This window comes from Parus major, chromosome 9 (assembly GCF_001522545.3).
Source record: "Parus major isolate Abel chromosome 9, Parus_major1.1, whole genome shotgun sequence".
Classification (NCBI taxonomy): domain Eukaryota; kingdom Metazoa; phylum Chordata; class Aves; order Passeriformes; family Paridae; genus Parus; species Parus major.
The window spans coordinates 2,222,412-2,234,969 of NC_031778.1; the positions used below are offsets into that span (position 1 = coordinate 2,222,412).

Genomic DNA, 12,558 nt, shown 5'->3' on the forward strand with positions numbered 1-12,558 from the left:
AGACTTTAGAAAATAAGTCATCAGAATTAATTTCTATCTCTAGTGTATTTTTTACTCCTTATGGACCATCCAATTTTACCCAGACCAGTGTCAATACATATAATTACACACATAGAGGGTGCTTTTTACACACTGTGTTAACATGTCTCTCACTAAATCTGAAAAAAGGCTACACCTACTCTTTATAAAACATCATCATAAAAGGCATGGCCAGTACAGACAGTGTATTTCTGATGACTGTGTATGGAAAAATGCCTTGAGGGCAAACTGTTGCTTCTTTTCTGATCTGATTATATCTATAATATATACCCAGCTGAGGTAGCCACCAAAACAAACTAACAAAGCCAGTGTTAATTCAGCACACAACTGAGAGGATTTCAGGATGAGAAATCACCCAGTGCAGTGCCTCAGAAGCTCCTGTTTGGTGTGTTAGAGCTGTGCAGAACAGGATTCAGGACACAGACTGAGCCAGAGCTGTCACTCAGCTCTGTGCTTGGCTCAGAACTCCACGGGAATTCCTTGTGGTGTGCAGTGCTCCAGCCTGGCAGGCACTGGAGGTGCCTGGGGTACATCTGGATGGAGCTGGGCACAAACCAGGCAGGATTTCTCTCTCCTTAGCAGCAACAGGTGCTTCAAACAACATCCAGTTCCACTGGGAAATACCTTATCCCTGCGAGAGTGAGGCAGAGGTCATCTCTCCCAACACCTCTCTTTATGCTTTATTTATCATTTCTGCTAAGTGTTTAACTATCCCTTTTACCTTCTGTGATGAAATCCTGCTCTAGATACATCAGTCATCACAGGCTCCTAAGAAACTAACTTAGCCTAACAGAGCAGGAAAGCTAGGAATTATAGCTAGGACCAAAGCAGGAATTTGGGGGCTTACAAAGAGGTAATCAGCATTTCTACCTCTTGAGTGCCACCTCACAAATACGAGCTCTGAGTATTTCTAGAGTAAAGCCAGGCCCAGCCAGAGGCTGCCTGGCAGAACAGCCTAAGAGGATCCAAAAGGAAACAAAGATGCCAGAGATTTGAAGGAGGAGACCAGCACCCTTCTAAGAGCCTAGAGCTTGCCTTCCTCAGCTCACCCCAGAGGTTTAAACTCCTTTGCATTCTCAGCAGAGTGGGGCTCTGACATTCCAAAGCAGTATCTCAGCAAATGCAGAATTCTGTGTCTGCCTCTCAGTCTTACTGAGTGAAAACATTTGCTTTTCATCGCTATAAAACTAAACACACCAGGGGAGAAAACGTAGAGTTTCCCAGTGCCCTACAATGTAAAAACAGCAATCAAAAGTTTTCCAGCTCCTAGATTACAGCTGGCAATGAGCTACGTGTAGAGACAGCAAAGGATGTCACCTTGTTTTCATTCTTACCGAGAGATTTTTTTCAAACTTCTTGATTTGTCATTCTTTGAAGCTTTCAGAGGCAGAGAACTGCAATAGGCCGGGGAGAATAAGCATCAATCAGGAGAGGTTGGGGAGTAGGGAAGAAGCAGGAATTCAGGCAAATGAGGAAAAGAAATGAGAAACAAAAGAGAAAAGTAAAAATTATTTGAAAGAAAGGTCATCAAGCACATGCATAGGACAATACAAGAAAATAAATAAGGAGGAAAATTATCATGAGATTTTTGCAAAGTATACATGCAATCAAAAATGTCAATTCAATACTAGAAAAAAAGTACAATTGAGACTGTTTGTCCCAATCATTTTTAAGTAAGAGCAGAACTGCAAATGCAGCACACACAGCAGAAAGCTGAAAATAAATTCAGTGGTACTTAAATTAAGTGTAACTGATACCAAATGGAAGAACTGTAAATACACAAAGCTGTACAAGAAAACAATGGCAAACAGTTTAGAATGAGAACCACGGGGAGGGGAATACAAACCAGCAGCATTCATGTACTGGTACAATGAGCAATTTACTGCCTGTTAATAAATAATATAAGTACAGGTATTTTATTTTTTTTTGCTGTGCTGGGATTGTACCACTGAAAAAACACCAAATTTTGCAAAACTGGAGATCCAGACTTTCAGACTATAGTGGAGGAAGAACTGTGGAAATAACCCTGGTGATTATTTAGGGCTCTCAGGGGAGAGAGCAAGCACCACCCTCAGCAGCTGATGGCAGGAGGGACCTGCACTGCCCGTCAGGGGAGGGGCACCTGCCTGCAGGAATTCCAACACAGCCACTCAAAAAAACAAATGGAAATTTCTAACAGGGAAAATCTGGATCAGCTGAAACTTCAGCCCTGGCCACTGGTTCATGTGCATCTGACATTAATAATCTGGTTTATACTAGCACTTTATTACTCAAATGTTAATAAAATCATGTGATGTCTGACCCAATAGATAGTTTGTTTTAAATGAAATAGGTATCATTGACTTCAAACATTCCCAAAGGAATTCCTAAATTGTTGATTTTAAGATGAATAAAAGATCTGTAAATTCATGGCATAATAAAGAAATCCCAACAAAATGTAATTTCAAAGTCTTCCTGCTCCAATCAGGGACCTAATATGTTACAGTTCTTTGTTAAACATATTTTATTTACAGCTCTGTAACCAGTCTGTGTTTAGTGGTTTGAAATGCTCCATGGAGCAGAGATGCTAAAAGGCAGGTATTCAACTTTGCTGGGACACCAGACCCTGAGCAGAACAGTTCTTTGTGCTGAACTCAGCAATAACATTCCAATTTACTGAGATTCTGTACATGCCATTTGCATTCCCTGCACCATCGTATGGTTTCAATTTTCTTGTCATCTCTATTACATGTTATAGTAACCTCCACATGAAAAAATGACTGCAGCAGCAATGCTGCCAGTTTCAGTTAATCCCTAACTATGACTGTGTGATGGTAAAAAAGTAATAATAATCAATTGTATGCTTTCCAGTTTAATCGTAGGAAATGATTTCTTGCAAGATCACGCAACATTTATTCAAGTTTCAGCTTCTTTAATTATTGTCCCTGACACTTAAGTGATGCATAACAAAAAATATGCAGGAATGGAATGCAGAGTAAAATGAAGAGAGATGGGAAATCTCCCAGGAACTCATGAGAGTAAGAGAAGAAAAGGGTTCAGCTACTGCAAGGGAGGTTCCAGTTGCTCTGTGCATTCGGGGACCTTGCAGATCTGCCTGTGCAGAAGAGTGAAGGGTGAGGAGGGCTGGCTCCAGCCAGAGCCCAAACAGCTCCCCCTGCAGAACCAGCTGGGGCCAAGGGACACCATTTAACAACCCCCCTCATCCTGCACCAGCAGCCCTGGCTCTGCCCCACAGCTGAAACCAGAGGTTCTCCAGCTCTCTGGAGATTTTTCACGTGGCCTAGCAGAGACTCAGCACCTCTGGATAAACATCCATCTGGCACTGGGGGGTTAAGGGCATCTCTGAGCAGGCTGTACACAAGAGAGCAGAGGCCACTTGATTGTGGTTTCTCCTCCAGATGTGCCAGCCACAGAGGTTCTTCCCTTTGAGCTCAGGAATGCTCTGACACATAAGGGAACAAGCCACAGCTTTTCTGTTTACTTGGAGAGTGTTGGCTCATTCCTTCTCTTTTTCCTTCCTTACCCTAAAAGGCTGGAGGCATGTTCCATACAGCCCTGGAATTAAAGGATCATTTGGAAGGATGTCCATTACTCAGACCTCCAGACAGACCCAGCAGGCCCAGGGTGACCTTGCACCTGAACTGACAGCAGCTGACATTGCTCTCCATTTCTTAAAAGCACCAGAAGGATGGGCTTCTCAAAAGATTCATGTAATTACTCTCATCATCTGGCCCCCCTGCAGCAATTTTCTGTCACTCTAAGTGCATTTTACACAACCCACTGCAGAAATTATTTCACCCTTGTATTATAGATTTTTATTACCTTCCATTAATTTTTATTGATATCATATGTGATTAAATGATGGTGAATGAACAACACAATGATGCAGCCAATCACTGTGTCTTTCACTCTGTGGTTTCACAATTGTTTCCAAGAAGCAGAAGTACAAGCTTCAGGCCATGTGTTTTATAGGAAGTTGTGGAGAATAGCTTCAAATTTTCCACTTCTTACTATTTATGGCATATTTCCATCATTCATTTTTGGTGCACAGGCTCTCCACAATACCCATCAACACTGTAATTCAGTAATTTTTCATGCTAATTATGTAAGCAGGGACTTAGTTTAGTTTATATAATTAATTTTCAGTGTGCAGACCAATTCTGGCAAACTGTCTAATTTACAGTGCATTAGTTAATTTTCTTCTCCATCCACAAGCCTTACATTTTAAAAGGTCAATATCCAAATAATTCTAGATGGTTGGGAAGGGGAGGAAGCAGATCCTCAGGTATGAAAGAGCAATTTTCATGCCATTGAAGACACAAACCTGCAACATTTTAAGAGATCACCTGTTGATGGGTTGGCAATTCTGACTTTTGATCTGCCAGTGTTAAACCCCAGCCAAGTCAATGAGTTACACAGAAGATGGTCCAGGGCTCTGTGCTGCTAAAAGCCTATTTCAATAAATACACTACAACTGCTCTTTAGATTTTTACTGCTGAAGTTATTAATTTAATTTCTGTAATGCTCCTTTTTTCTGATTTGCTTGGTAAAAACTGATTAACTCCAAGTGCTAGCACAAACTGTTAAATACAAAAGGATAAAAAAATTATCACTATCACTCAAAAAACATCTCTTGCTGTTATTCCTTTTATCTTTTAAAACAGTGGTTTTTTTCCATTCATGCAAGCTGAGAATTAAAACAGAAATGGCTAAAAATCTCATGTTCACAAGTGAAACACCAGAACCCAGGCTGTGGGAATTTTAACACTGCTGTCATCCACTCATCCAACAGACAGAGGAGCTCATGGACTGCCTGGGCAGTTCAGAGGCTGCTTTTGGACACAGGTAAACCCAGCACGACCCCACTGACATGGCTTGGTCCAGATTAACTCTGTTCTTACAGAACACATTGTGCCAGCCAGAAACAGGCACTGGGATTGTGTGTGGGCAGTTTGATCAGACATGTACTCATGTATTGTGAGTGGGACTGCAAAAAAATCCTTGCCTAGAATGTACAGAAAGCCAATTCAGGAGCTACACAAGGCAGAGTGAGAGAAAAAGTCAGGGATGTGGGAGCAGGGATACTCCTGTCCAGGCCAGTGGCAGAACTCAGCTGCAGGTGTCTCAGTGGGACATAGCTGAAGAGGAGCCAAGATGGACACAACAAGCCTAAAAAACTCTTTCAGCTCCTTCTCTGTTATGTAATAAAACAAGGAGATTCCAAAGGAATCTGCCCACTCCAGTGGAATCAGGGATTGATTTGGTGTCAGGGCAATCAATCTTTCCTTTTCACCCTATCCTCCTTCCCACTTCTGCCCCTGGAAAAGCTCATGTCCTTAGAGACGTGGAAAGTTACGTTTTAAATAATTTAGACAGCTGTGGAAATCAGTTTCCTCACACTTTGTGAAGGAAAAGCTTTCCCCATTTTCACTGGAAGATTGTGGAATTAATGAACACCTTGGTGTGATGCAATGATGTCAAGTCTGGCCTTTCTTGGATGTGATGCCACAGAGTCACCTGTGTGACTGTCAGTGATGGCTGGAGAGCACACAGAGAAGGTGACAGAGCTGTGGCTTTGGCTTAAACAGTGCAAAGAACCAACAACACAGATTATGAGGCTGAAGGTTTGTTTCAAAGCAGCTTCCAGCCTAGGGTTACCTTCTTTTATTGTTCAGGCTGGTGTGAGCCATCACAAATGTCTGGGTTTCGGTCACTTCCTTCACTGGCACAATATTGGCTGATGGCAGGTTCCCTTCTTGCTGCTTGGGCTGGCCACACACTTTATCAACCTGCAAGAAAGGGAGAGAAAGGAAAACTGGATGTAAGTGGAGAAATAGATTTACAACCCCACAAAAGTCTGCCTGTGCCTTGCAGCCCATGCTCACTGCATGAGACATTGTCTGGGGGAGGGAAAGGAAGGATAGAAAGGAGTCTTCCTTCAAGCAGCTGCAAACAAATGCCTGGCAAAGGAAGGACCAAATTCCAAGGCAGGGCAATGAACACCAGAAAGTGAGCAGTCATGGATTTCTCAGTGGCTACCTGGACTACAGCACACTTGGAAACAGGCTGAGGTCGTGACTGATGAGCTTTTATTTAGAAAATAAAAAAATTTAGAAATAAACTTTTATTTAGAAACATACCTGGAGTTTAAACGTACACAGATATTGGTAGAACATCTGCCCCATGCAAAAAGAGCAGAGTCTCTCTGAGACAAGAGGAGTTTGAAGGGGTTTGTAATCAGAAGATAACCAATTCTTCCAGGCTTTAACCAGGCCATGTAACTTCACTTGGTCCTCGCTGCCCTTCCTGAAGCCTCTCACAGGGATTTAGTGTCAGTCCAGGAGAAAGCAAGCTTATGTTTATCCTTTCTGCACCCTGGATCTGACACTGCTCATGTATCCTCACACATTTATTTGCTGTAACAGCTTTAAGTGACAATAGGAAGACAAGTCTCTTCCCTTTCTAGCCCCCAAATGAGTAACCTTGATGTTTTACCTACACTTAAATCCCTGAGCAAACATGAAGAGAGCAGAGGAAATCCTGCTCTGGGCATGGAATCACACAGAATTAATCATCTCACACAGCCCTGGGTTTGGTATCCTGTCTTTAAGGTTCCCCAATAACCAACCAGGTGAGATTGATTCTTTCCTGTATCTTTAGAACCCTTAGGAGTCTGCTGATGACTTCAGGACTTTGTCTGTCCCTTTGCACCACTATGATGCAGATGTCAGCACAAGCACAGGACAATGTTCTCTGCCTTAGCCCATTTCCTCCAGGAAAACCATGACTGTGTGAAGCTGACATCCTCCTCTGAAGAAACAGGCAAACCACGTGGAAAATTGGAAGCTTTATAGGCATGACAGTTACTGTCAGCTTCAGCTGTATGAGTTCCAGCCCAGCACAGTCTAATATGCTGTGAAGAGCCCAAAACTGCAGCAATTGAATGGGAACACACTGGATTAATCCTGACACATCTCCAGCAGCCAGGGTGGGAGCCAGCTGCCTCACTCAACACCACACTGTGTACATTGCTCTGGTCTCACCAGGGACTAGCACTGTTTTAAAATAAAACTTTGGGAAATTAAAGAGTCTATTCCAGTCCCTTCTAAACTTTTGAAAAGAAAACAAAAACCCCACTCTATGCAAATGAAAATATAAAAAAAATATAGCCTTTTGAACCCTCTAGAGCTGGACAGAGGGTATAACACAGCTGGACCACATTCCTGCACAGGATGCTTCCTCCCCTCCACCCCAGGCTTCCCAGGTCTCCTGCAGCACACAGACCCAAATTCCCAGCACAGGTCTCTGCAAAATCCATCTCAGATTACATCATGTCATTAAAGTTCATGTTTTCAAATTACATACACCTCAAATCTTGTCACTATGCATTTGAGATAGTTTTTACCAAGTAAAATCAGAGTGGTTTGCAGAAGCAATGTGGTTCTCATATACATAAGTGATAAAAAAACTCCCAAGTTTTTTGTTTTTCCCCAGAAGAAGATTCAAAGATATTTAAGTCATCGTTTCTGTTGTGAATCAACAGTTTAAGCATCCAGCTGAAAACACCAACTTTGTTTTGATTTGAATTTTTGATGCTATAGTAATGACTCTAAAGAGTGCCCAGGTTTCAGTATTTTCTGTGCCAAACCTATGCTTTAGGGCTTTCTTTTTAAGCAATAGTAACAGTTTCCTGCATATCAAACAAAACCACATCATTTGAAAGAAAAAATTTCTCAGTGGAAAATTTTAACCACTTCTACTCCATTAAGAAAAAAGTTATTTCTGACATAAAAGGGCAGATCACACTTCTTTTGTCACACAGGCTTTTCAGTGCCTTTCTTCTCAGCCCAGCTCCCCACAAGCCAGGCAGTCCCAGCAGCTCCTGTTGGGGGGTTATCCCTGTTTGGTGTATTTGTTTCAGATTTTGAATTAGTTAAATAGAAGTCTGATTTTAATTTGTTTTGATTTTGTTTTTTTGGGGTATTTTTTTATGTGGACTAATTTTCACATCTCTCCAACGTACGTATTTTTCTGCAAAATAAAACAACAGCAAAGCCTGAGTTTTATCAGCTGATTTGAGCAGCCATAAAGGTGATGGCACAAATCAGAACACTCGTGAATGAAAATACATCTCAACTTCCAGATGGGCCATTTATGAAATACCAGATAATGTTGTGTGAATTGAAAAGCATGAGGCAAGCCATAAAAAACCCCAAGAAGGTGTTTTCTGGAACTGCAGCATCTGGAATGTACTGACACAAGTTAACACAGAGTTTCCCTCCCATCCTAAGGGCAGCACACAACTGCACTGCCAGTTTCACCCAGAGCTCCTGAACCAAGCCTCACCAACCACAGGAAAAACAGTGGAAAACCTGGAAATGGGGACTGCAATTTTAAAGCTCTTATCTTAACGTCAAGGTCTAGGACTTGGAAGAATCAGGAATCAACATAAAGAATGACTGAGCCCATTTCCTGGATTTTTAAACTTAAAATAAGTCTGCCAATCTTAAATGACAAACTGATAGAAAATCACTCTCATTAATGGCAGGACTCTGAGGTCATTCTGCTTCTTTCTGCTGTGATACTTAAGTGTTGTCTTCTAACAGTGAACATCTACAGCTGAAAACTGCTATTTCTGCTACCTCCTTATCTTCTGAATTACCAATCATGTTTCACAATTCTAACACTTTTATTCATATTAAAGCTTTTTTCTTATACAGCAATGATTCCTCTTAAATACCTGTTTTTCTACCATAGCTACCTTTTTTCTGCTGTGAATTTTTCTTATGAAAATAATGAACAGCAGAATCATATATATACATACACATTTTTGACCTCTTACTATTTGTTATTTAAAAGAATGACTATTTACAATTATTACAGAGGCTTAACAAAATAAATGGAAAAATTCTCACCCAGAATCTTTTTGAACTCTTGCAGCTTGAGAAACCTTAAACATTGAGGTCATATTTAATATATTTGATATAATCAAACATGGGAAAAATGTCATGCCCTACTGGATACCAAGAGAATCTTATCTCTCTAAAGCAGGAGACCTTTTCACCAGTTTAGAGCAGTAATTTTCTTTGATTTTGTAATGGGAAGATTAGTATTTTAAAATACAGGATTTTCCCAGTGATTTGCTTTGAGTTGTTATTATTAAAACACAGACACATTTGCCTGCCAGTTTCTGTGCCTCGGTTTGTCCCCAGCCCAGCTCTGCAGAACACCTCTGACAATTTAAATGCCCCAACCCCAGTTTGTGCCCCACAAGTGCCACAAACACTCTCCAAAGCAGAACTGGAGTTTGCTCTGTTGGAGTCAGAGGCACAGAGAGTGTGCCCTTACCTCTGATACCTGGCTCTGACATCCAAGAAAACACTGAATTTCATATAACATCCTGAAAACAACTCTTAAGGTTAAATAGAAAAACTAGGAGTGTAAATGTGTAAATTAGAAAGTTTCTTATGTCACTGGGTGAAAAAGTTAAAGTTTGGAGTTTAAAGTAGTTTAGAGAACAGAAGACAAGATGGAGGATTTAGGGAGTTGTCTCTTGTCCTTCTTTCTTCTTCATGTCCTTCTCCTAGAGGGTTTTGGGTGGTAGTAGGTGATTGGATAGAGAATGCTGCAGTGCAGCACACAGGTGTTGGGTCATTGGGTCACTAAGAAAAATAATTTACTTGGCATCTGTTAATTGGGTAAATGGACATATAAAAGACCTTGAAGAAGTTCTTTGTTAGTCATTTTGCACTTTTCTATCTTAGTGCACGTAGGTCCTTGTACCCTGTATCCATGTAATAGAGATAAAAGAAGAATAAAGAACAAGACCAAACTTGGGTCTCTCTCATCTGCCTCTCTCTCATCAGTCTCAGTCCAGGTGGAAAAAGAACCCAACCACAAATGTCCTATCAAGACATGCTCCAGTTCAGGTTCCAGCTGCCAAGCTTGAAGCAAAGTGAGGGAAATGAGAAACTGAATTATGGGGAAATCAGATTTGTGTTTTCAGAGCTGTGTGTGTTCCCCAGGAGCTCTCACTTGCTCAGGGTCAGAGATATCCCTGTAACACTTGATCACCCACAGTAAAAGAAACCAACCAGTATCATCTGTGATTTTATGCTGTCCAAGCATCAACCAGAGTTTATTACAGAAACACAGAATCCTCTCCTTGGGGTGGCTGTCACTTGCTACTAGAGTATTGTTGTAAAACATTCATTTCCAGTGCTCAAAAGCTGAGTGGGAGCCTATATGATAAAATGCAAGGGCTCATGCCTCATTGCCACTGTCTTTATCCTACTGAACAAAATCAGACAAGAGAGCAAATCACCTCTGATTTTGCCTTCTTTTAAATATTCTCTGCCTTATGGAATATGTTTCCTATTATGAGCATTTTGCTGGTAGCAGAGTTCAGCAATACATAAACAAACTAAGGGATTATTAGTTCATTTTCCTACAGGAATATGTTGGCTTTCACTTCTCACTCATCTTGAATCTACTGAAAAGTTCTGTTTAAATTCATTTCCTACAAGTCTTCTGAAATCTGGCAGTTAGAGAAGTTGACCCTTACTCCTAGGGGAGATTCCTCTGAGGAGAACAGCATTATGAATTCCTCAGGGGCAGGAAAACCTTCTGTCAGACTTCACACTCAGACACCAAATTCAGCCATAGAATTTCAATCCATAAAAAAGAAGGTTCTGTGTGTTCTGTCAGTGGCAGAAGAGATCCTTTCAGGTACCAACACTGGGCACAGGGAGTGGACAAATTTTGCAGCGCTTATTCAAATGAATCAAATTCTACCCCAGATAAAAGTACAAATGATGAGAATTTGGGAGTGTTGATCTATAACAGCATTAAGAGTGGAGAGATGACCTGTCCTGGGCATGCCACAAAGCTGCATCTGGATGCACACACACAAATTAATTTAAAAAAAATTAAAATAAAGAAATACTTTGACATGACATCAGGCATTTTAAGAATTCTACACAGTTTGTATCTAACAAACTTTTACCAGAAATTACATTTCTGTTCTTTTCTGCTCTCACTAGCTTTTAAAATTGCATATTATGGCAAATTTTAAATTGTACCTCCACAGCTACAATCTTTTAAGCACACATAAGTCAGTAACCTGTCTATTTTGTTAGGATTTTTTCAAAACATTTTTGTTTTAACTGTATATATATTTACTCAGCTGAAAAGAGAAGTGGTAATTATTCATAAAGCCAAAACAAAATAGCAGCAGCACCTGAGAGGTCAAATGATATCTCCCCTTCTCCTCCACAATCCACCCTAGATTCAGGACTAATCTTCCCTGGCCTTTGTTACTTGTGACATTTGTCTTTAGATATTGACAACCTACAAAGGTAAAGCTCAATTTTAAAATTAATTACAATAATCTAGTATGAAAAGAAAATTCCACTGGGAGCTGATACAAGTGAGCTGCTTTAAAAGCTCTCAGAAAAATTAGGTGACTTTACAGAGAACATAACAAAATCAATTCAAAGATTTTATTATAATTTCCCTGGAATGGCTTTTCAAATTAATTTCAGTATATCAAAAAGGTATTGCCTGTTATTGTGTTTACTATTTATACCCATTCTTAAGGGAAAGCAATTACCCAAATATTCCTGGAATTTCTTTTATCACTGCAAGCTGAAAACGTAACAAATGAAAAGAAAAACCTTCCCAGTTTGCTCTTCAAAGGTTCAATAACCAAGTGCAAAAAAAGTAACAAAATTGTACAAATACACACACCCACATAAATTGAGGAAATCCTTTCAGGGCTGCACAGAGGGCACCAAACCTGTGCAGCAATCCCTGCTGATGGTCCCTGGCACACACTGGCTCCAGCTGGCCCTGCCCAGCACCTCCACTGGGGATATTCCTTGGCATAGTGAGACAAACTTTGAACTGTTCAAGATTTTAGAGATGCTGAGGCCTTAATTAAAAACAAGCCTTGCTAAAGCTAATTAAAATAAATAGATGGGCCTTGCTAAAATTAAAGGTTAATCACTGGCTAATTACTAATTGTCTGTCAACTCTATGCTTGTTCAGCTGGGCTTATAATGAGGAACAAAGAATTTGGTAAAGAACTTGAAGAACATAAGACAACTGCATATCAGAAATCCATTAAAAACATGAAACCAAGAGCCCAGCCAAGGGTCCATTTGTCACTTTGCATTGAAAAGGTAGAAAGGTCAGAAGGAGGAAGAGCCATATCCCTTCCTCCCTTCTCTGACCCCTCCTCATATAAAAGGACCACAGACCCATTTCAAAGATCAAACTACGCATGCTTAATCACTTTTTTCCTAATTAGCTTAAGAAGCAGAGAGTGGGTGGTATCAGGGTTATGAATATGTATTTGTATTCAATATTTCTGGAAATAAAAAGTGTATTCCCCTGCATTCAGGGCTGTGTGTATTAAGGAGTGACGCTGCACACTGGCCCAGCACTGCTAATAAACACACACTCTGTGTCATAGAGTTACTTTACCTTTAAGAAAGTTGAAGTTGCTGGGAACTGCCT

At 40.6% G+C, this 12,558-nt stretch overlaps 1 protein-coding gene across 1 annotated transcript in view; it reads right to left on the minus strand.

Annotated features, from left to right (window-relative positions):
* Positions 1-12,558, minus strand: part of LOC107208993 (glypican-5-like) — a 332,448-nt gene that overhangs the window by 212,786 nt on the left and 107,104 nt on the right. Inside the window, exons 4-5 of the mRNA XM_015638215.1 lie at positions 5,698-5,828; positions 1,374-1,433 (exon numbers count right to left, since the gene is read on the minus strand). Of these exons, the coding sequence (XP_015493701.1) occupies positions 1,374-1,433; positions 5,698-5,828 (191 nt within the window). The remainder of the gene's footprint in view (positions 1-1,373; positions 1,434-5,697; positions 5,829-12,558) is intronic.